This window comes from Stegastes partitus, unplaced genomic scaffold (genome assembly GCF_000690725.1).
Source record: "Stegastes partitus isolate 25-593 unplaced genomic scaffold, Stegastes_partitus-1.0.2 Scaffold114, whole genome shotgun sequence".
Taxonomy (NCBI): Eukaryota; Metazoa; Chordata; class Actinopteri; family Pomacentridae; genus Stegastes; species Stegastes partitus.
Window position 1 is genome coordinate 630942 of NW_007577845.1, and position 22830 is coordinate 653771.

General features: G+C 44.0%; 1 protein-coding gene across 1 annotated transcript in view; it reads left to right on the forward strand.

Moving 5' to 3' along the window:
• The window catches only part of palm2akap2 (PALM2 and AKAP2 fusion), an 80043-nt gene that overhangs the window by 10919 nt on the left and 46294 nt on the right, over positions 1-22830 (forward strand). The window contains exons 2-5 of the mRNA XM_008278070.1: positions 1030-1110; positions 6596-6717; positions 21681-21795; positions 22211-22232. Coding sequence (XP_008276292.1) covers positions 1030-1110; positions 6596-6717; positions 21681-21795; positions 22211-22232 — 340 coding nt within the window. The remainder of the gene's footprint in view (positions 1-1029; positions 1111-6595; positions 6718-21680; positions 21796-22210; positions 22233-22830) is intronic.

Genomic DNA, 22830 nt, shown 5'->3' on the forward strand with positions numbered 1-22830 from the left:
GATCTGCTTTGTTTATATTTCCTTTTTTGTCAAACAGAATTCATAGACAGTGACTCCGCGTCGCCTCGGTCGGGTTAGGAGTTTGGTTTTTTCCAGTCTCGCGCCGTCCTCCATCCGTCAGCCTCATTCATCTCCACATCAAGTCCAGGATTGTTCTCCTCACCTCAGGTTCAAGCTCAGAGCCGTTTGGGGGCTTCAAGGCCTAATCCCCTCCTCTTTAAATTGCCTGGGAGTCCAAACCCCTCTCTGCCCTCGATAAGCTCTGACCTCCGACCCTCTAATACTTCCCTTCCTTCCTGCGTAGACCCGCAGCTCGTTTTTCTCTTTGCATCTCCAGAATGACAAGTTCACTGGTACGCTGTGTGTAGTGCTATGGAGCTGCTGTTCTACTGCATCATGTCAGAAATATGCTTATATATGGTGGTTTAACCTCTCCTGGAAGTTTTCTCCTTTTATTGCCTTTCAACATTGAATCATGATCCATTTATGTGACTTCTTTGGCAAGAATTTATTTAAAAAGACTCTTTAATGTAAAAGTGGAAACAGATTTCTACAAAATAATGTTAATTAATTAAAAATATGAGACATAACAGCATTGAACCTGCGTAGACAGGCCTCTTTGAAAAAAGTATAAACACAGAATCTATGCAAATGTCCTGAAAAAGGAACCCCAGCTTTAATGTGGCATCTTGGACATCATCCAGCCAGTAGATTAAACACAACTGTATGCATTTAAACGGATCGTACATCACGCTGGAGTCTCTGATCACTCACAAATTGGATGCATGTAAACCCTAATTGCCCTGCGGGGATTTTGATGAGCATCAACATTAAAACATAAACACGCTCAATCAATCCAACGGCGTGCATTAGTGCATCATCGTACTCAGCCCACTTCATCATCGGTTGTTTTTTTATTTATGTGTTTCCAAAACGAAGCCAGTAAACCGCCGACACCATCTCCTCACAGCAATAAAACCTCAGAGTGGATAATTAATTTTCATCTCTTGTTTTTTTTTGGTTTCTCAGGAGAAGCGGAAACGACAAACTGAGATTGAAGACAAACGAGGGCAGCTGGACGATCTGGTGCTGCAGCTACAACATGTCAAGGTTGGTTGCTTTGGTTAAGTCTGTGTTGATGGTGCCATTTACAATAAAGAAATGGGATTCGGAGCACACTTCTTGGATGCTGGTCCACTTACGATCCGGATTCATTCAGCGTGTTCCCGCCGTCCTCGGTGCACGCCGCTGGCTACACGTAGCGTCTATTCTCGTCAGGCCACTTATTCCCGTCTCTGCATTCCGCTCCTATAAATACTCGTCACATGTCGGTAAAAAACACGTCATCACGAGCATGACGAGGATCTCAATCCGACCTGCATGCTTGTAATGTTGACCCAATGCAAAGAGGCACCAGGGTGAAGGTTTAGAAGGTTCCTGTTCTCCAAAAACAGCCCAAAAAAATCCTACAACATGATTTAATAAAACTGTACTGGCACTGGGAGATATGACAGAAGATCCTGCACTGGGCTACGATTTGCTTTCCTGCGTGCTCCTGTTACATGCAGCTGTTTGTTCATTTCTTGAATTTATTGTTTCATCTCCGGCTGAGCTAAATTCTGCAAAAACTGCTCCGTGTAAGAGATACGAGATGAAGCGATGTTCTTAGCTGCGTGTTTGATGCCCGATATTGAATTTAGGGTTAGATTAAAAAGACGTGGGTGTAAAGGTGAAGGTAGAGGGTTCAGGTTTGAGTGAGGAGCTTTGCAGAGGAATGAGATGAGTGATGACGCTCAGAGGAAAGCGTCGCTCATTCATCTCTCTCCGTCTGCTCAGCATCTCTTCTTACCTTGACCCCAGCTGTCCACCGACAGATGAAGAGACGTAGCGTGCTCTCTAAGCTGCATCACGTCTTCTCACGGCGCTGTTCTGCTGTTTTCACTTGCAAAGTGGGTTTAATCACTCACAAGCGCGGACGCCTGTGTTTTTGGCCGACAGGTAGCGGTTCCGTCTAAACATCCAGATCTGGGTGCTGAGTTTTCCTTGGCCGAGTCGGGCAGGCTCGACTGTTTTCTTCTTTCCAGAAAAACACTCAGATCCAAACACACACAAATATATCCCCTAATACTTAGTGCCAGCCACGACCGGTGAGCCAAGATTTTTGTTTCGAGTAAACACAGATTTGACATTCACATTATAAGTGGCTACTGGAGCCGCGGACGGACGGCGAGTTTACCAAAACGTGGCAGTTTCTTAAGCAGCAGTAAATTATGTGAAGCTCTCGAACCTTTCAACATGTCGTTGACCTCTGACTGGGATTTCTGCGTCCTCGTCATATTTACAAGACGTGTGCATGAATTAAAAAACGTGCTTTAAAAACTCTGTTTGTCTGTTAAGGTGCAGTTTGTACGAGCTGCTCTGAGTGTAATTGCATTACCTTCAAAAGGAATTATTTGGAAAAATCCTGCAGCCCTAAATGCTGCACAGATGCAGGGCGGGTCAGGGAACAGCTGTGGGTACCCATTACGCTCCAGATATCTGTGGTAGTCGGTTTTAATATTTGCAATAAAAATACATTCCGTCCTCTAATTAGAGTCATTAAACACAGTTGGCATGAATGAATCTTTTATCAAATCAGTTTGGATTCCACATGCCGGCTGTTCTCCAGCGTTTAACACCCACTTATGGAAACATGGACACGAGAGAAGCATTGATTGAAGCCATGTGCACTGTTTCAGATCATTAAAGCATCGCCTTCACTGCAGAGCGACTCTTAATGAAGGTCGAGCTGTTTGGTTCCGTCTCCCTCTAGAGTCCAGATTCCTGCAGTCCAGCTGCAAAACATGCATTCAACCAAGTCTGACCCGTTCGGTACCACTGACCCGGCTCTGCAGAAGGTCGTTCTGAACGTGCTGCTGATTCATTTCATCCTTTTAATGTTTGTTTTTCTTTCTTTTTTGACCTGATGTGGGCTCCTCCGTATGGAGCGTAATAATCATAACAGACTACATGTGACACCAGCTGCTGACATTTCAGGCTTACTGCAGTAATTACACATTAGCTTAGCAACCCTTTGATGCTTTCTAAATGCAACATGGCAGAAATCCACGATTACAGGACCTGAGGCGATAACAGGCGGCGTTATTATCCAACATGATGTATAGCTGTAAACACATAGATATAGATACACATGCAACACAGACATACGATGTGTTAGGAGTTCTAATGAAGCAGAAAAATGATTGTTTACTACAAACCATAAAGACGCTGCTTGACTCCGCACCGCTCTCTGCTACATGCGCTGCAGACATTACTGAGAATATTGTAAATGATGCAACTCGATCTGCAGGACAAACTACATGATGAAATCATTTCAAAATAAAAAGGAAAGCATCTTTTTCTGCATTATATTCTGCAAAAAAAAAATAAAAAAATTGTCATATCTGCATGTTGGACATCATGATGATAGTAATATAATAATATTATATAATAATTTTAGCCTAAACTCTGTGTTTTGGGCTCTATTTTTATGCACACAAATGCGTCATAATGATTCTGCCACTTCACCAAAACTGTTCTGTTTGCTAGTTAAGCACTCTGTTTTTTTTGTTTTTTTTTAGCTTTTTGTGTCTTTACTTGACAGAAAAAGATGCAAATATGCTAAAATCAGATGCACTAAAGGTTTTCCACTGAGCTCAACTTGCTCATCGTCTAAACCTTATGGTCCTGGGATGTTAAAGTTATAACACAACCCTGTTAGCAGCTCAGTTAATTCATAAAAAGCTGTTTAATATCTGTGTTCTCATAGCAGCACCAGGTCATCTGGACTGAGCTGTATTCATCTATACTCTGGTTTAGTTGCAAAGATGAAAGCAAAACATGATGAAGTTTGATAAACTTGTTCAGATCAGTTAAGTGCATCCTTCTCTTATCTCCTCTCTGTGCTCCCGGGAGACAAATGATAAACAGCAGGAGATATGATCTGAACGCGCTCTAATCCCAATATGTTTGCTCTGTCTGGAGAATCGAGGCCCGGCTGATCTCCGGGTCGGGCTGCTGCTCTGTTTGGCTTTCCCGCATGCAACACCAGCAGGCTTGAAGTCCAGATGTAATCAGCATCTGGTCATACAGTCCCATTTAATGGCCATTACCTCTGAGTGCCACACAGCCAGGCAGCATGAAGCCGGCTTTGTAGTGAGCTCTCCAGAGACAAGGCGGCCTGGGAGAGGAAATGGAAACTGGAGCCCAGAGATTTGATAAGGACCTCTGGGCTGCCTCTCAGAATGGAGGCGTTGATCTGAGTCTGGGACCGAGTAAACATCACCAGAGCAAACTTTAACCTCAACCACCATTTTTTTCTGTTGAAGCTCTTTGGTAGGTTTTTATTTTTTTTTGCCTTCTGGCAGTGACTGAATGTCGTTTGATAATCTGGTCAAAATTGTCTATTTGGGTTTCTTGATGAAAAGCGCAGACCTTCTAAACAGCCCGAACCTTCCCTTTAAGAGTTCAGCTGCGGTTGTGTGTCATCGCTCGACAGGAAATGGAAAGTCTGTTAAACAGCATGAGAGAGAGCAGAGAGCGATCTGCTTCTCAGAGCAAACAGCAGATTACTCCTCACAACTTCATTCACCGTCGCTTTTGTTGATCGCACCAAAAAGCGTCAACATCAGGTCGTGGTTTTTTCGCCTCACATGCAGAATATTGCTATGATCTTGATTTGGCCTCTGAAAGACTTTATTATCGAGTAACTAGGTGCAAACGAAACACTAATAAAGCTGCTGAATGGGAAAAATGGGCAAAACTAGACGGATAAAGGACGGGCGGCTTTAAAGTTCAGCTCCTAACTTCAGATTTAGTTCATATTTATCACCTTTACTGAACAAGAAAAGCTGTATTTCTGTTTAAAGATCTCCTTTCCAGTGATTTAGCAGAGAGCAAAAGGAGAATTGGATAAAATTTGCAAAACAACTCGTCAGGTTTTCGTGAACTTTAAAGTCTAATTCAGGAGTTAAGTTGGAGTCCGGTCGTCTGACAAGTCGTGCATCTTAAGTTTCATTCAAAATATTTCTGGCTGACAACTCTGATAATCCAGCTTGCTATGTGAGGGTGCAGCAGTCACACAAACAAACAAACAAACAAACAGTCCGGCCGCCACGTTCTGACTGCAGGCGGGAAAACGCCTCAGAACGATTTCGTCAAGGAGCCGGCGCTGCTAATTGTCGGCTCTACGACCAACAACCGAGCAGCAGTTTGAGGGTAAACAGCCAGAGGTGAGGCAGAGTTCCCGCTCGGCTCTGTTGTGGTAACAAAACAGAGACGGAGACGTTAGCGGCGCGATCGCAGCTCCGGCATTCGGCTGTAAAACAATGAGGAGATGCAGCTGAAGAGCAGGACCACCGATACGGCTGCCAAACAGTTATCAGAGCTCAACGATGAGGGAATGAGCTGATTTTTAAGGAGCAACAAGCACCAAAGTTTAAGCTTTTGTTGCTTCCAGGTTCATTTTCTTACATTTCCTGAATGTTTGTGGGGTTTGAAATGTCGGTCAGACAACAGACGATGGTTTATTGATCTCTGGGACGCTGTCATGGCCGTTGTTCACTGGTTTCTATCATGTTGTCGCCCAAACACTGAATCAATTAACCAGTTAAACGCTGGTAGAAAGCACAAATGTGGAAACCGGTTTAAGACACCAGATAAAGCAGCAGCATCACAGATAGACGGGAATTTATTTAAGTTTCTGTTGAATCACAACAAACTGTTCTAATGGTAATAAACTAAATATATATAATTGGGCTCAACAACAAAAAACTAATGCAATTAATCATTTTGAGTTATATTTTAATGAAATTATGTTCAACCAATCGTGAGTTTAGGAAATTAGCATCAGCTCTGCATTTAAAGGTATCGTTAAGCACCACTTATTTAATGATTATTAGCAAGTTTTCAGTTAATTACTCGTGAATATTAGGTTGTTTCAGGTAGTATTTACGTGATTTTTAGGTGTTTTATATTTTTTACAAGTTTTTAGGTTGTTAAAAAAATAAATAGAAGTTCCCTCAGTTCATTTTTAAATCAACTAATGTAATGTGAGTTTAAATTACACATAATATTAAGCTAATGCAGTTACCATTATTATGTCAAATCAGCCATTTAAAATAATGTATTGAACCTAAAAGCTTGATTCAAATCTCTAAAAAATAGAATCAGTGCTTCGCAGCCACTTTTGTAATATGAAGTGGTGGAAATAGGATTCTTGATTTTTATTTTATTTAACCTTTTTTTGCTAACCTTTACTTACATTAAGGTACTGACGCCTCATGTAGCCTCAGACAATGAAAGTACACACATTACAAACTGTAAAATATTAAAACAGTCAACAACAGCAAGAGCAGCTGGATCAGAGAAAATTACAAATCAGAATTAGCAAGAGGACAGAAATGTTGATTTTTCTGCATCTTCTTCCAGGTTGCAGGAGCACAGTGAGGGTTTAATATGCTCAGTAAATAACTTTTCAGAAGAAAGAACAAAACTTCCTTTCAGTGACTAAACTCTTTCTCTAAGCACCTGTTGCGTGTCTCTGTGTCCTCCTCAGTCCAAAGCCATGCGCGAGCGATGGCTGCTCCAGGGGACGGGCGTGGAGGAAGAGGAGGCGCGACGGAAACAGCTGGAGCAGGACGAAGAACAAGGCAAGAGGCTGGAGGACATGATACACAGGTACCACACAGGCTGTACGTCTGGTTGTCTGTCACTGTGGGATGAGTTAGGCTTCGATGTAGGATGCAGGATCAACACGATCAGATGATTAAACTGATACCAAACAGATGTAAGCAGCAGAGAGACAACAACAAAAGTCGTCACATCTGTTCTGGATGACATGTTTCTGATCGTCTATCCGGCACCGAGCGGTCTGAAGCAGATATTTCCTGCAGCATCAATCTTATTATCTGTTTGGATTTATACGTGTGATGCTGAAAATCAAGACTTTAAAATCTGACAACAACAGTAAAATTTAACTAAAACAAGCGTAAATCCAAAGTCTGGAGTTCTGCAGTTTTATGCCCTGCATGTATGCACTGAACACACAACTTCTGTTAGAACTGATACCACCAGAGCTGGTAATAAGAACATGATAGAACATGAGGGAAGAGCTTAATGAGGAAAACGAGAGCTGGAGGGAGGAAGAAGGAAAAGTTAAAGCGAGATAGGAAGCTGATGAGTGACAGCAGGGCGTGACTGCCAGAGGAGGAGATGTGGAGAAAGAAAGAGTGATGTGACTCTGTGAGCTTTTTCCTGTGTTTGTGTCTCTGGGAGGAGCTTCCTGATTCCCATCAAGCACTGCTGCGAGATAGTCACTTATTCCCCCGATGAAGTTGTGGCGTGAGATCATGCTCTGAATAAAGCTGCCAGCCAGCTCTGGTCATTACGATGCCGGGCGTGAGGTCTGGGTTGGGCTGCGTGTTGTCTCTCTGACAGATTTTCAGGAGCAGCCTGAAGGCAGCAGGATAGAGAGGATTTGTCTGTTTTCTCCAGAAGTCCTGCGGTAAAAGCTGACACTCAATAAAATAGAGTCTTACAGGATGAAGTGAAGGAATGAGATGTGTAATGGTTTCATTCTGGAGGATCTGCTGGACGAGTTGGGTTTAACTTCAGTTCTTACATCAACAGTATTTCTGCAGTAAAGACGGCTGGTGAGGTCTGGACAGGTGCTGACTCTGCCTGATAATATATGCATGTGAAATAGCCTGAGCAAGGACATCCTTAATGTTTCATAAGACACCTGGAAAGGTTAAAGTCAAGGAGCAAAAAGGGAAAAAACAGAAACTAATAGTGAATAGTAAAGAATAAGAAAATGATAACTTCACAGCAACTACTTCATGGACTAAAGACAAAATAAAATCATGGTCAAGAATAAATGTTGGCGTTTTTGGTAAGATACACCATTTTTCAGGGAGCAAAGTTAAAGGTAACAAGTAAATCTCTGAACCCCAGAAAGTCTCTGGATGCCGTTTGTGGGTCGGTTCATTTTTCACTGCAGTATAAAGTCCTGCTCCTCTGTGGAAGCAGCACAACCAGAAGGAGAGAGACCTCAGAAATGTCTTCTGTGCAGTTTGACACAATTGTAATGGCAAAAATCATCCATCCATCATCTCCACACCTTAATCCTCACTAGGGTCATGGGGGGCGGAGCCTATCCCAGCTGACTCAGGGTGAAGGCAGGTTCACCTGGACAGGTAACCAGTCTATCACAGGGCTACACTTAGAGACAGACAACCAAGCACACTCACATTCACACCTACGGACAATTTACAATCACCAATTAACCTCAGCATGTTTCTGGACTGTGGGAGGAAGCCGGAGAACCCGGAGAGAACCCACGCTGCACGGGGAGAACATGGAGACTCCACGCAGGAAGATCCCGGGTGTCCTCACCGGGACGCCAACCGGCGACCTTCTAGCTGTGAGGCCACAGTGCTAACCAATCATAAAAAAGAAAAACAAAACTTTTTTTTTAAGTTTTTGATCTTTGACTACTTCACAGAAATTTAAATAACCTGGAATCACCAGTTTTCTAAGTGCCTGCAAGTCTTACAATACTGAAAAAATGAATGGTGGCTCATCACTAAAGACATTTTCCGACTTACGTTTTCAGTTTGTTTCCACGCTTTCGTGAGCACTGCTGCAGTTCAGCCGAGCTGAGCAGAAAAGTCATTTTTATCATGTGTCTGCTCATCACAACAGAGGAAATCAGAATTATTTGTAGAATGCAGTGAATCTGATGAAATATCACGATTTTAAGCTAACGTTTGGTTAATTTTCTCATCTGAACACACACATGATTGGTTCATGGAAGCCTCATAAATCCAGCCCTTCTTTGTGTTTTCACAGTTTGAGGCTCTGATAAAGGGGCAATTTTGGCAATTTTTAGAGTCAACATCCCTTTTATAACCAGCAAGTGGGTTCTGGGATCAGATTTATGATTTCATAGTTCATCCATCTGAGTGATGGAGATCAGAGTGCAGCTCAGGAAATTAGGCCTGTTGAAAGGCTTTTTGTCAATCTGGCATCAGCGAGCCGGCCGGGCTCACGCTCCACCTCCTCATCTATCAAACGTGTGCATGAAAGGAGGTCTGTTAGCTCCGGCAGGTTATCACCAGCGCCGCAATAACATCAACATCAAGCGCTGTCACGAACACGGCGGAGAACATTCACTCGGGTATAAACAGAGCGGCCGTGAATGGTCAAAGAGAGAGCATTGTGGGCCGGAGTACAGTCGGGATCGTGTGAATCACTTCATTCAGCCGCTGCTGAATAGACTTGTTGTCTGACGCGGTGCTTTTTCAGACTGTAGATATTGCAGTTTGTGGTTTTAATTGCTCATAAAAGCAATTAAACCGTAAAGATAACTGTTAGCAGAGCTGCACTGTGATGTGACAGCGGTCTGGTGTCACTGTGTTTTTTTACTGTGTAGACTTCTGATTGAAGCCAAATCCAGCTTTATTTAGATCACCAGAGCAGTCGGACTTGAGACAACCGTGCCACAGTCGGGTCCAAAACCAGCCACAGTGGGCCGGAGAAGCCTGAACGCCACAAGCCCGCCCAAAGTATTCGACTAAATCTAGAAGCTGCCTTGTTGTCCCGCAGCCTTGTTGTTTTTTTAAAGCAGGGAATCAGATAACCGGCCATTTTTCCTGCACAATTTATGGCGAAGAGTGAGATTTTCCAGCAATTACTACTGAGAGCCGGCGTCTCAGATGTCCGCAGAAAATTGCTCTGAGAGGAGCTCAGCTGTTTGGGATTAAAACTCTGGAGGCGTTCAGAAAACAAGCGTTTCCAGCGGGTGAGATGAAGTGTGGGAGTCTGAGGAGTGCCTCGAGCCCAACAACTTGAAACCCTGTAATGAAACTATTTAACACGAATAAAAAACGTCAGGAAGGAAAAAAAAATATGAGAAGCTTTAAACACTGATTTGGGTGTGATGTCATGGCGTGAAGGACGGAGAGGTTTCCTTGTTTTGGACGGGAGAGGACACTGATGGACCTCTATGTGTGTGTGTGCATTTCAGACAGAGGGTGTGGCATCTATATTTACACTCTGTGGGACACCATCCCAGAATATCCCGTAACCCGGGCAACTGCAGTCTTTCCACTGCTGATAGGGACAGAGGTGAACAGTGGGGACGAAGCGCACGTGTGCAAACCTGGATTTCAGTGCAAACTCCATCTTCCTCCGTCCACCTATAAACTCTGCTCAAACACACTCCGCCGCCTCGTAGCTGGAAGCACAGAAGCCCAGACGTCCAGTCCGTCCTACTTTTACGACCGCTCCACTAACAACACGCGCACCGGCCGACGCTTTAACGGCAGAAAGTGACAAAGACGAAGCAGTCGCTCTTTTACGGACGCTTGTATCTGTTCAAACAGGAATGTGAGACGGAGGAGGAACAGCTGTACCAGAGAACAAGTCTGGTGCTGCTGAGTTTAAAGAAAACCCACAAGAAGCAGAAATAAAATAAAATAAAATCAGAGCAGACGTCCCTTCAGATGGTCCATACGCTCCGACCTGATGGAAAACACATCACGCAAGAGCGAAACACAAAGTCGTGGGACAACAGTGGCGTCTTTGTGTGGCGATACGAGCGCTACCTGGTGTTCTGGCTCATGTTTTAGTTCCCAGAATGTTCTTCTTAAATGTAGAGACGTTCTAAAAACGTTTGGCGATAACATCACAAGACCATTAAGGCCCAACGTTGTCAAAACTCAAAAAAAGAACGTTGCACTCACAATGTTCCTCCTTTGTTATCATGGTGGAACATTGTGGGAACGTTTTATTATGTGTTACTCAGCAACATCCCCCAAAACATCTTCAGTCTACCTTTGTTCTGTCGTCTGAGGCTTCCACAGCATCTGGAAAACATTGTTTGAACATTGCTTTGAGAACGTTCCTCATTTGTTATTGTGCAACTTTGTAAGAATATTTTATAGAAATGTTCTACCTTTAACATGTCACATGTTACAGGAACATTCTGTCATCTGAGGCCTCCGTAACATCTGGACAACCTTTTTTGAACGTTAGTTTATACCTTTATTGCCATAGAACGTTGTGGGAATGTTATAGAAAAGTGTTCCATAGTGTGTTTCTCAACAACATCCTCAGAACGTTGCAGGCTGATGGTTCCACCTTTGCCTTAAAAAAATCATCTGAGGCTGTGACAACCTTTGAAAGCATTTTTTGAACGTTGCTTTGAGAACGTTCCTCTTTTGTTTTAATGGAACATCATCTGTGTTCCTGATCTCAACATTATATTAGCTTCATAGGAACATTACCAGAAAAGGAAAAAAATGTTCTTTTAGACCTTGTAGGTGATGTTGGGAAATGTTGTGGGAACGTTCCCTACCAGCTGTGGTGAAAGCAAAGGGTGAAAAAGGCAGCAGAGCATCTTTGTGCAGTTTGTTTCATACCTGAAGCCCAGAACACAGACAGAACAAGAAAAGAGGGAAGTAGAGCCCATTGGTGTGGCAGCTTCCTCTCCTCGTAACCCGACTTAAGGAACGCACAAAGACCGATGAAGAAACCGGTCCATTGTGCGACGGGCAAGACGCTTACTTTGCAGAGCACGGAGAACAAACAGACACGCAATGAGAGAGTGTGGAGGCAACAGTGGTAGTTTTACAGATACCCCTATCATTACGTGGACTGGCTGAGTAAACACAGAGGAGGAGAAAGGCCCTTTCACAATGTGGCGCTGACCGACCCGCGCCGACCCGCTTTTGGATTACCGCTTGTTTCATGTCGGCCTCCGTGTCGCCATCATTGTGGGGGAGCTGGGCGGCTTTCTGCACAGCCAGAGACAAACCCAGTTTCTCAACTTGTCCTACAAAGGAGGTGTCAGGAAATCACAGACCAGCAGGGTGACTGCATGTTCTGGTCCAGGAACATGTGTCCACGTTTCCCACACTGACACCAGCTCACTTCCCTCCACTCCTGTGTTTGTGTCACACTATCATCCCTGTTTTCCCAGCTGCTGTGACCTTATTCCTCCACAGCGGATCAATAGTGTTTCATCTTATCTCGTCTCACTATCAATAAATTACCAGACCAGAACACCGCTTCGGTCTGAGCGGTGCCGAGGAGCTGAACGGAGCCCGAGGTCCGGCAGGCAGGCAGCAGCAAACTATACTTATTGCAACAGGCGCAATGAAGTGCCCTGGATCGGGTTACATAACGTTCTAAGAATATTTGTCTTTTGCCTCACAGTGGCAGCGCCAGAGTACACGCTGTTTGTCCAGAAAAGTCTGAAGCGTTTCAGTGCAGATCGCTCCACTGTGGCTCAGCCGAGTCCTGAATATGTTTTGTTTAAATCAGACACGTCGCTCTCGGCCTCCTCATCGAGCGACATAACATTTAAGATGCATGGAGGCACTTTGACTGAAGAAACTGCTGCTTTGTGATAAAATTCAGATATGATTTAATACGTCCCATTGAAACCTGAGCTCACCAACGCTTCAGTCAAACACAGCTGCTCGGCAAATACTGCAGCATTAGGCTTATTTTCTTAACCTCAGCTGTAACACCAGACAACCGCTTCAGCTAAATTTAACTGCAGTGAAAATAAACTCGAGCCACCAAAATTGTTACCTGAAGAAACGGCTTCAAAGCCCCGAAACCCAAAGAGTTCAGACAAAGACTGTGAGGTAGATGAACGTCTCAAATCCACCAGAGTCTCCTGCTTCTTCACAAAAGTCTCTTTTTAAAATAAACTTCATATTTCTTATCTCCAGAACGTCCCAAACAGAGTGCTTTTGGTATTTTTGTTGTCAAAACAAGTAGTTTGGGGCTAAACAGGTAGCAGAGGAACGAGAAGCGTCTCCGTCACAGTCACTTGTTCCAACACAAATCTCTCGTCGGGACTCTAGAGTGTTTGTGATCTGGCTTTTATCCTGGCATGCCCTTCTCATGGCTGATTTTTACAGTCTTGTAATTTAATCCTATTAAACTGTTGCTGTCGATTGAAGTCAGTTAACTGAACACATAAAACACACAATGTGTTCTGTGTGGGACACGGTTCTCTGGTAAACAAAATAAATTGTGTTTGGGATCGTTTAGCTCCAAACTAAATTAGTTTTTCTTTTTTTGATGCTAAAGCAACAGATGTGTGTGGTATCGCAGGTTTTTAAGCTGAATCTGTGTAAATGTCATAAAAACCAACACAATTAGTTGATTAATTGATTAGCTTGCCAACATAAATCTGCAGATAATCCAACAAAAACAGCAAAAACTCTGCTTTCCAGCTCCTCCAGTGTGAAGATTTAACTGTTTCACAACTTTATGAGTCGACTTCTGGACAAAGCAGCCGTCGAAAACTACAAAATGTTTATTTGTGAACGTTTAATCAAACAATAAATCCATTTAGACTGAAGCGGTTGTTACAGACTCACCAGAAATATTCAGTTTTGATTAAAACCTGGTTCATACAACACAATAAATCCAAACATGACTTCTTAAAAGTATTGATTCTACTTTTCAAAGCCCTGGAGATGATGTTATTACAGATACCTTTACTTCTCACACCCTCAGAGCACATCACACAGAGCTTTCAAAGTCATGAACAGAAGCCTTTTAGTGGAGTTTAAATTGCTTCTCAAGGACCGAGCCGGGACTCAGACAGCTCTCACATCAGCCAGACGGTGGGATATTATTCAGCCGGCCTTATTAACTCCTTTCCGAGCCCCTTCGCTGTGAGCAGGTAAAACAAAACGCAGCAGGATGTTGGATGCACAGCTGAAGTCTTAGTTTAGCCGCATAAGAGCCACTTAAGTCCTGACAGTCATAGTTTTACTCCACAAGTAAAACAACTTTTCTGTTCTTGTGCTTTGAGCAGAGCTGCTGCAGCAAAACTGGATTCATTGATTAGAAAACTGATCAGTGTTTTAGCAAAAGTTCCAGAAATGTCTTGATTCCCAAAATGAAGTTTTAGCTGCTTGTCCTGGTCTGTTGTGGTGCAGAAACTTCTTAGTTAGTGATCTGTGGTTTGATTAAACAAACTATTATCGAGTTTTTTTAAAATCTGCAAATAAGTAATGAAAATATTGGTTTCTGTAATATTTCTCATGGAGCTACTGCTCATAAATCAGCATCCACACTCCCTCCTTTGTGCTCCTGTCTGCAGCACATCCTGTCATTTGCCTTTGCGCCCTTTAAACTTTAAACAATGGGACAGATAAAGACGTGGGACGGAGATAGACGGGGATAAATATGTGCATCATGTGAGTGTGTAGTGTGTGAATGTTAGTCCCGGGACAGTTAATCATTCACGACGAAAGTAGAGCCCATCAAAGAACCGTATGATCTCCAGCTGCTGTATCTGGGCGTGTGGGCCGCAGAGTGATCAGAACCGAGGGGACCAAAATAAAACCTGGGAATGATGTGCGTCCCGAGGTTTGAAATTAAAAGGGGCTCACGGGTTTTTATTTTTCACCTGCTCACCTGGTCTGTGTCGCTCCTCATCTGTCTGGATCCTGTTTGTGATCTGGGAGACAGATCAACACCGGGACAGAAACAGGAAGGCGACGGCGTATAAATCTGTACCTGCGTCAGCGAGCCCTGAGGACAGTCAGAGACAGAGCGCAGATACACCATGCAGCTTTGAACTGGGAGCTGAAAACAGGCCAATGATTAATAATCTGGAGGCAGCTGATGGACGTGAAGCTGAGAGGATTTCATCTGGAAAAAGCCCAAAAAGTTGTTTTGACTTTTCCAGTTATCATTAAATCGGACCGTGCAAAGGGCTGTTCTGGGTTTATTGTGCTGACAAGACAGTTTGTGATGTACTACAGACGCTGAGTGTTTGCATTGATTCTAAACCTGGAGGCCTCTAATGTTCATTCGTGTTAGACGTGATAATAATATTCTCAAACCACCACAGAATGCATTAGAAACCTTTATTACAGTCATATCTGTAGAAAGACAGCCCTCATGTTAGGCTGTGTTTTTAAATTATCATCACACTGCAGATCCACGAGTAACTTCCATAAATCTCGTTTTTTAATTTTTAGCATTCATAAGAACACAGTAGCCGACTGCAGATATATTAGGACATTTTTGAGCAAAGTGTAATATTAAGATATATTTTATTTTTATATACCTTTATTTTATATCTGTATCTATATATGGGACTCACACAGATAGACTTATTGTTGCTCGTTAAAACACTAATAAGCAATTATAGTGGCTTAAACCATTTGTTTCGTGTGTAGATGCTTTCAGAGTTGCAGGAAAAATGATCAGAGCTGCCTCATATGAATGTGAGCTTTACTTTTATTCCCACTGAGGCTCATCCTCAGCCAAACTGTTTTATCCTCCGAGCATCTCTGCATCTTAAAAGTGAACAAGAACATCTCTGGAGGAAGCGTACCTAGAAAGCAGTTTGCTGCTGTCACACATGCAGCTTCATTTATTGCGGGCTGGTGGTGCGGTCGGACCTTCTTCCTCTGCTCGTCCTGTCATTGCTTCGTCTGCCTCTGACAGTCTGAGTGCACGGCGGACACACACGCATCCTACCGCACAACAAACCAGATGTCAGCTCTTCCTCCTTCCTCCTTCCTCCCGTGTGATGTGGGAAGCAGGCGCTGCCCGCCCAGGCGTATCCATGGCAACTGGCCTGCGGCCGGTTGACAGGGCGGGGACGGTGACATCAGCGCCGTCCTTCAGGACCGCCACAGAGATAGCAGCGCTGCCAGGCGTGGAGGAGAGAGGGAGGGAGAGCGGCAGGTCATAGGCTCGATTCACACACATGCACAAACAACTAATCAGATAATCAGGAAGTCTAGTTAGTGAACGGAACTAGTTTGTCAAGTCTGGACTCTGTTGGTGGATAGTTTTGATACTGCTGAGCCAATACGTCATAAATGCATGACAGCAAGATTTTAAAAAAATCTGATTTACTTAATTAGATAAACCTTTTAAAGTTATTTTACTTTGATTGGTTGTGTTGACATAATGATGTTAGTTATTGCATCAACATAATGCAAAACTAAACTGAAGTGGACGCAACCTGATGAAGTCGGCTCCTTCACCCTGAGCTTATGACAGCAAGTCCTGAACACTGTCTGGACTGTCAGGATGATGTGCTGTAGAGATGGAACAGTCTGAGAACATCTCCAGCTGTAACACGACCTCCCAACACGACCCACTGCAGGACGGACTGGAGCTGGTTCAGGGGATGAAGCTGGCAGCACCGTGACCTCTGTGGTGTCAGTTCTCTGCTCAGTGCTGTCATGTTTGAGTTTTGATCACTAGAGGGCGCCAGACTCATGCATCTCCACCTCCAGTGTGTCTCTCTTTAACATAAACCAAATAACATGCATGATGCTATTAAACTGTTACAGATGCACTGAGTCTGGTCTATCAGTGCTGCAGCATCAACTTTACATTACTTATACGTTTTAAGGTTTGACTTTTTTCATTCTGAAAGCATTCTGAGAACGTTCTCCTAACAGGTTTTCTCTTCGCTCCCAGAACGCTCTTCTTAAAGATAAAACAACCAAAGAGGTTCTGAAAGTGTTTGGTGATGACGTTGTTGGACTGTTGTGCCCTATAGTGCACTGAGAAGGTTCTGCCTTTGTTGTTATGGGAACGTTTGATAGTTTCTATAGTCTGCTCCTACCAAAACATCCTCAGAGCATCACGACCAGAATGTTCCACCTCTGTAGAGATATCAAAGCACAGGAACGTCCCATAAAGAACGTTCTCTTATCTGAGATCTTGAAAAGGTTTTTGGATTGTTGCATTGAGAACATCCTCTCTTTGATTTCATTTTATCTATAAGGTGTTCACTCAATGTAAAGGAAACATGTTCTGCCTTTGATATATCACGTTACAGGAACAACATGTTGTGTAAAACCATCCTCGATAACATCTGGATTACATGTTGGTCTGAGAACATTCTTTTTTTGATATTATGGAACATTGTGAGAATGTTTTATAGAGAACGTTCTGTTCCTTAACAACATTCCCAGAACATCCGTAGAACATTGCAGGCAGAATGTTCCACCTTTGTTAATTAACGTTTTGTGAAAGAAAATCATCTGAGGCCTCAATAACATCTGGAAAACATGTTTGGAACATTGGTGGAGAACCTTTCTCCGTGTTCCTGAAAACATCCATCCATCATCTCTACACCTTAATCCTCACCAGGGTCATGGGGGGCGGAGTCTATCCCAGCTGACTCAGGGTGAAGGCAGGTTCACCTGGACAGGTAACCAGTCTATCACAGGGCTACACTTAGAGACAGACAACCAAGCACACTCACATTCACACCTACGGACAATTTACAATCACCAATTAACCTCAGCATGTTTCTGGACTGTGGGAGGAAGCCGGAGAACCCGGAGAGAACCCACGCTGCACGGGGAGAACATGGAGACTCCATGCAGGAAGATCCCGGGTGTCCTCACCGGGACGCCAACCGGAGACCTTCTAGCTGTGAGGCGCTAACGATGCTAACCACTGAGACACCTGCAGCCCCTGATAACATTAAACATTATATTAACTTTCTAGGAATATTAACGTTGTAGGAACACTTTCTCCTTTCATTCTTCTTACCGAGTCCTTACTTATTGCTGCCTTTATCTGTATCGATCTCCTGCTCTTCTCTCTGTATTTTTTCAGCCTGTAAACTGATTAGAACCAGAACCAGTGATTGGCTATCGTAGTGATTCTTCGTTAGCGTTGACAGGTCAGACTCAGAGAGGCTGATTTAGATTTAGATACTGAAAAATGAGTTTATGATGAAACAATTTATCGTCGGCCTGCGAGTCACTGACAAGGATTTATGTGCAGTAGATGCGATAGATGATAGATGTTGCTCTGAGGGATGCACTTATGCGCTGGCCTGCATTAATACACTAGCTGACATAGTAATAATGGAGCGGGACGAGAAAGCTGCGTCCTCCTTCGCTCACCACTCTGGCTTCTCATCCATTTGGGCAAGACCTCATACAGCTCAGAGGAAGCGGAGGTAAAAATCCATTTCCCGCCAGAAAGGGGAGGAAAAAAAAAAGAAAAGGAAATGAGAAGGGGAGGTGGAGGGAAGAGCCGCTAAATGAGAGGCGGCGGTGTAAAGGCATCTGCTGGGGTCAGATAAGACTCACTGTAGGTAGAGGCCGACCAGCCTTTAATTTCCTGACAAACGCTGTTCAGCTTTTCAGGCTTGTGGTCCAAAACAGCATCGGCGGGTATTAACAGGTCAGCAGAATTAAAAAAGGCCTTTGGTGCCGAGGAGAAAGGCGACTGCTAATGAAGGTCAAGGTGCAGAGACAAGAGGGCTTGATGCAAACGAGTTTATGCTGATTTTCAAGCAGAGGGTTGTGTTGTTGAGTTTAGTGACTTTGCTGACATCCAGATGGAAGTTTAGTTATGAAGCTGAAAGTGGTCCGATGATTTGTTATTTATCGACTTTTTTGACAGTTTAATATCATATCAGTACCCATATGAGGACATGATGTAATTCCAGGTCATTTTAGGTTTTTAAATGTCTCGTGAACGTTTAGAAAATGATCTTTCTTGATAATGACAGTTTCAAAAGATGTATTTGTACCATCATCATTCTTCTATCGTTCTATCATTTCTTGTCTGGAAATGATTCATTACTTGTGGATCACTTTAGGGGCTGCAGGTGGATCAGTGGTTAGCATCGTTAGCATCGCAGCTAGAAGGTCGGTGGTTGGCGTCCCGGTGAGGACACCCGGGATCTTCCTGCGTGGAGTCTCCATGTTCTCCCCGTGCAGCGTGGGTTCTCTCCGGGTTCTCCGGCTTCCTCCCACAGTCCAGAAACATGCTGAGGTTAATTGGTGATTGTAAATTGTCCGTAGGTGTGAATGTGAGTGTGCTTGGTTGTCTGTCTCTAAGTGTAGCCCTGTGATAGACTGGTTACCTGTCCAGGTGATGACTTTAAACTTCATCAGAGGACGTTAGCTTCCTCAAAGCTAGCTTCTTCTGTGTGCATCTTGAACCTAATCTGAACATAACATAAAACACAAATCCTCTACTTCCTGAGCCAGGCAGCAGACTTTAGTTCTTCTTAGTCCATATGTACATGGATGCTCTGAAGGTTTAACCAAATTTGGCCTCTTTAAACGTCTCTTAGTGTCAGTAAATGTTGTTCCTATTGATTTAAACACATTTTCAGTTTCTAGTTCTTCCTTCCGTGATGCACTGTAAAGTCTTTTTGTTTGCTCACTGTAATAATATTTCATTAAAACATTTGTTGCACTGCGGCACCTCAAAAGTTAGCAGCTTTATGCGTTCTGAAATATAACATTTTGGAAGGATAATAAAGCAGATTGGGTTCTTTTAGCTGCTCTGCACTCTTAAAATGTGCACAACACCTTCATACAATTCCAATAAATTCATTTTTCTGTGCCGTTTACAGTGTAAAAAATGCTATTTTACGGTATATTACTGGAGTAGAGTGGTACTGGTGTGAATTTAATCACTGAAATCATTGATGACAGTGACTGATCTATAAACCTGCCTACACGTCTTTTGGCCCCAATTCATTCTATTTTTTCCCCATGTTTCCTTATCTCTACACTGCTGTGTTGGCTGCAGGACACGTCGCCCCACAGACAAACAGTCACATCATAATGTCAGACATTCTGCTGAAGAATTTCAGGGACACACAAGTGTTCTGCTCACATGAATTGATGACACATTGTGGTGCTCGGTCCATTGTTGGGTAAATGGTCCTCATGGCATCAAGGCTAGAGCTAAATATAGAGCATGTATGTTTTATAAATAACAGACCTCAAAATACACTCAGATAATAAGTTGGAGAAAATGTTAGATTCATGGTTGCAGCGAGTTTCACCTGCTGACATAAACCCAACAAATGAATCCAACGTTCCACCTCATCATGAGTCACACATGTGACATTAAAACGGACAATGCGCCCCGATAAGAAGCCGTCTCTCTTCAGCGTGGACCGTGGTTTTACAATAAGCCGATGTTTCGTTGCTATATTTGCTGCGTTCTCTCTGCACCAAGGACAATCGGCTGAATGGACCCTTGAATCGTGTCGTTTCAAACAGCGCTGACCGACCCCGACCCGCGCTGATGATTGTGATCCACAACAATGGCTTCAGGCCACGGTTACGTAAGGCCGAGTTTATTTGTTAAAGAAGCAGTGCGTGGGATTGAGTAGCACCTAGTAGAGAGAATGTGGATGGTAATCAATGGAAAGCCAGAAAAGGGCCTCTCTGGCTTCACTGTTAGCCACCGTGGGCTAATAGAAACCTGCAGTGAGGACAAGTCTCATTCTGAGGTAATGAAAACACAACCGCTGATGTTTTCAAGTGATTATACACTAATAAAAACAACATTATGAATATTATGCTCTAGTCCTGCCAATAGATCATCTGAATCCTACACACTGGACCCGTGAGAATCTGTTTTCAGGCTTTGTTCGGCCAGTTTCTACGGCAGGGACGACAGATTTGTGCGACAGATGCAGCCAACAAAAGGTTTGCTTCCTACCTTCTAACAACCCAACTGCTGCTCCAGCTCCACCCGCCGCCTCCACCGCCATGTGCACGCTCACTGTATGTGCAGCGTAGCATTTGGTTAGGGTCTCAGAGTGCATGTGTGTGAATGGAGGACAGCGCAGGTATCAAAGCTTTGACAACAAGCCGCTCTAATGACACAGTGCTGCCTTCAGGTGGCTGTGCAACACCTCCACATCACGCCGCTGAAGGGGAACCTGAGCGGAAACGCTGGCAGATGGTGGAGCAGAGACTGAGTGGATTTGTTTGGTGAAAAGCTTCAGGTTTTCTTCTAGTGAACCAGTGAAGATTTTGTTAGCACTGACAAATCCTCCCCCCAAAAACAACCACCCGTCTATTTGTGTTTCTGTGAAGAGCTTCAGATTAAACGTCCTCCAAACAGTAAACAGTCGGTCGGGACGGCGTGTCCTGGAGCTCGTTCATGGTCACCGATATGATAAGTGAGCTTCACTAATTCTTCAATACTGTGGGAGCGTCGATGGCATTGTTATGAACCCTAATTTCTCTTTTAAACGCACACACTCGCACACACTGACGCACAAATTCCTCATCTCCCAGAGGAGTGTGTTTCTGAAGTGAGGAAGCAACCGTGGTCCTCCTCCCTGACTGCTTCCTAGTATTGTTGTTACATCCATCTCTTAAATGTCCATGTGAGCACGCTGTGTGTGTGTGTGTGTGTTAACTCAGGCCTATTTTAGGTGCAATTTAGAGAAAAGTACTGATGTCTTCAGAAAAAAAAAGACAAAATTGGTTGCCTAGACATTCCTCAGCTTCTTTCAATAGCGAGTGCATGACGTAGCAGCCGTAAAGCTGCTCTACATCCTTCATCAGGCTGCTGGATGGGGATGTAGAGACTCTCCAGGCAGACAAGTTGGTAATCTCTCCTTTCTACCTGGTTATTTCTTGTGTTTTGAGCATCTGGATTGTATCCTGGCTGCCGTAAATGCACCAAAGAGGGACTGAGAACAAACTGCATTCTGGAGTCAGTGTCTTGACCAGAAACAGATTCCGACTGTTTACCTTCACGCTGGGTTGAAAAGCAGCACAGAACACCTTTTCTTCTGCACGGGGGAGAGTTCAGCAGAGCAGAACTCAACGAGCTCTTCTGTGTGTTTGCAGGTTGGAGTCTGAAATCGGTGCGCTCGAGAGCGAGGAGTCTCAGATCTCCGCCAAAGAGCAAGTTCTTCGAGAGCGCCTGAAAGAGACGGAGCGCTCGATAGAAGACCTGCAGAAGGTAGAAGAGCATGAAGTACCTTATAGTTCTTACAATCGGCTGGTAGTTTGTTAATGTTTAGTTGCACAATGTTGTTCTTTAGAGCAAAAAAAAAAGCAGTAATGGTCCCTCTGCTGCTAATTAAAAACAAAAGCCTGAAAGCTGATTTACAAAATGGCTCACATTCAGTTGCACTGATTAAACTGCAGTCACATCGATGCAGACGTCAGATGCTGACTGGACCAGCACCAGAACCACCAAGACTTAACTTTTCAAACTTAAGTTGTTGGTAAAGTAGCACTGCCGTTGTGTGTTGATGCTTTTAATGTAGTGATGAACAGAAAAAGACAGACGTGACAAAACCCTGAAACACTGACTTCTCATTAAACATCCTCTGATGTTGTGTCTCAACTGGACTTTTTCGTGTCTCTTTCAGAGCCTGATGACCCAGGATGAAGGTATGAGCAATGACACACACATGCAAAGTGCATAAACACACTCCTGAGTTGTGTGTGTGTGTGTGTTTGTGTATTATTTTGTGTGTGTGTGGATAATAGTCTCGCTGAGGCAGGGGAGATGCAAGCCAGACCTCGCTCCTGAACAACCAAACACACACCCAGTCACAATCACGAGCACACACACATGCACGTAAACACACACACACACACACACAGGACCCAGCTCAGTGAGGCTATTGAAGCTCACACACACACACAAACACACACACAAGGCCATGACTCTGCAGCCTGCAGTCACTGGCTTTATCCCCCCTCTATTCACCAACAAGCCCCGTAAGCCCCCCAAAGCTTTGTCCCGGCCATCGCACACACACACACACACACACACGCAGATGCACAAAGCAGAAACAAATACACAAACACACACTTGCTTCTGCTGCATAAGCACTGGACCTCAGGGGTGCTGGTGTTGCCGCGGACAACCGAAACAGAGGCGAGAGAGAGTGGGACGGTGTGTGTTTGTGTGGGACGGTGTGTGTTTGTGTGGGACGGTGTGTGTTTGTGTGGGACGGTGTGTGTTTGTGTGGGACGGTGTGTG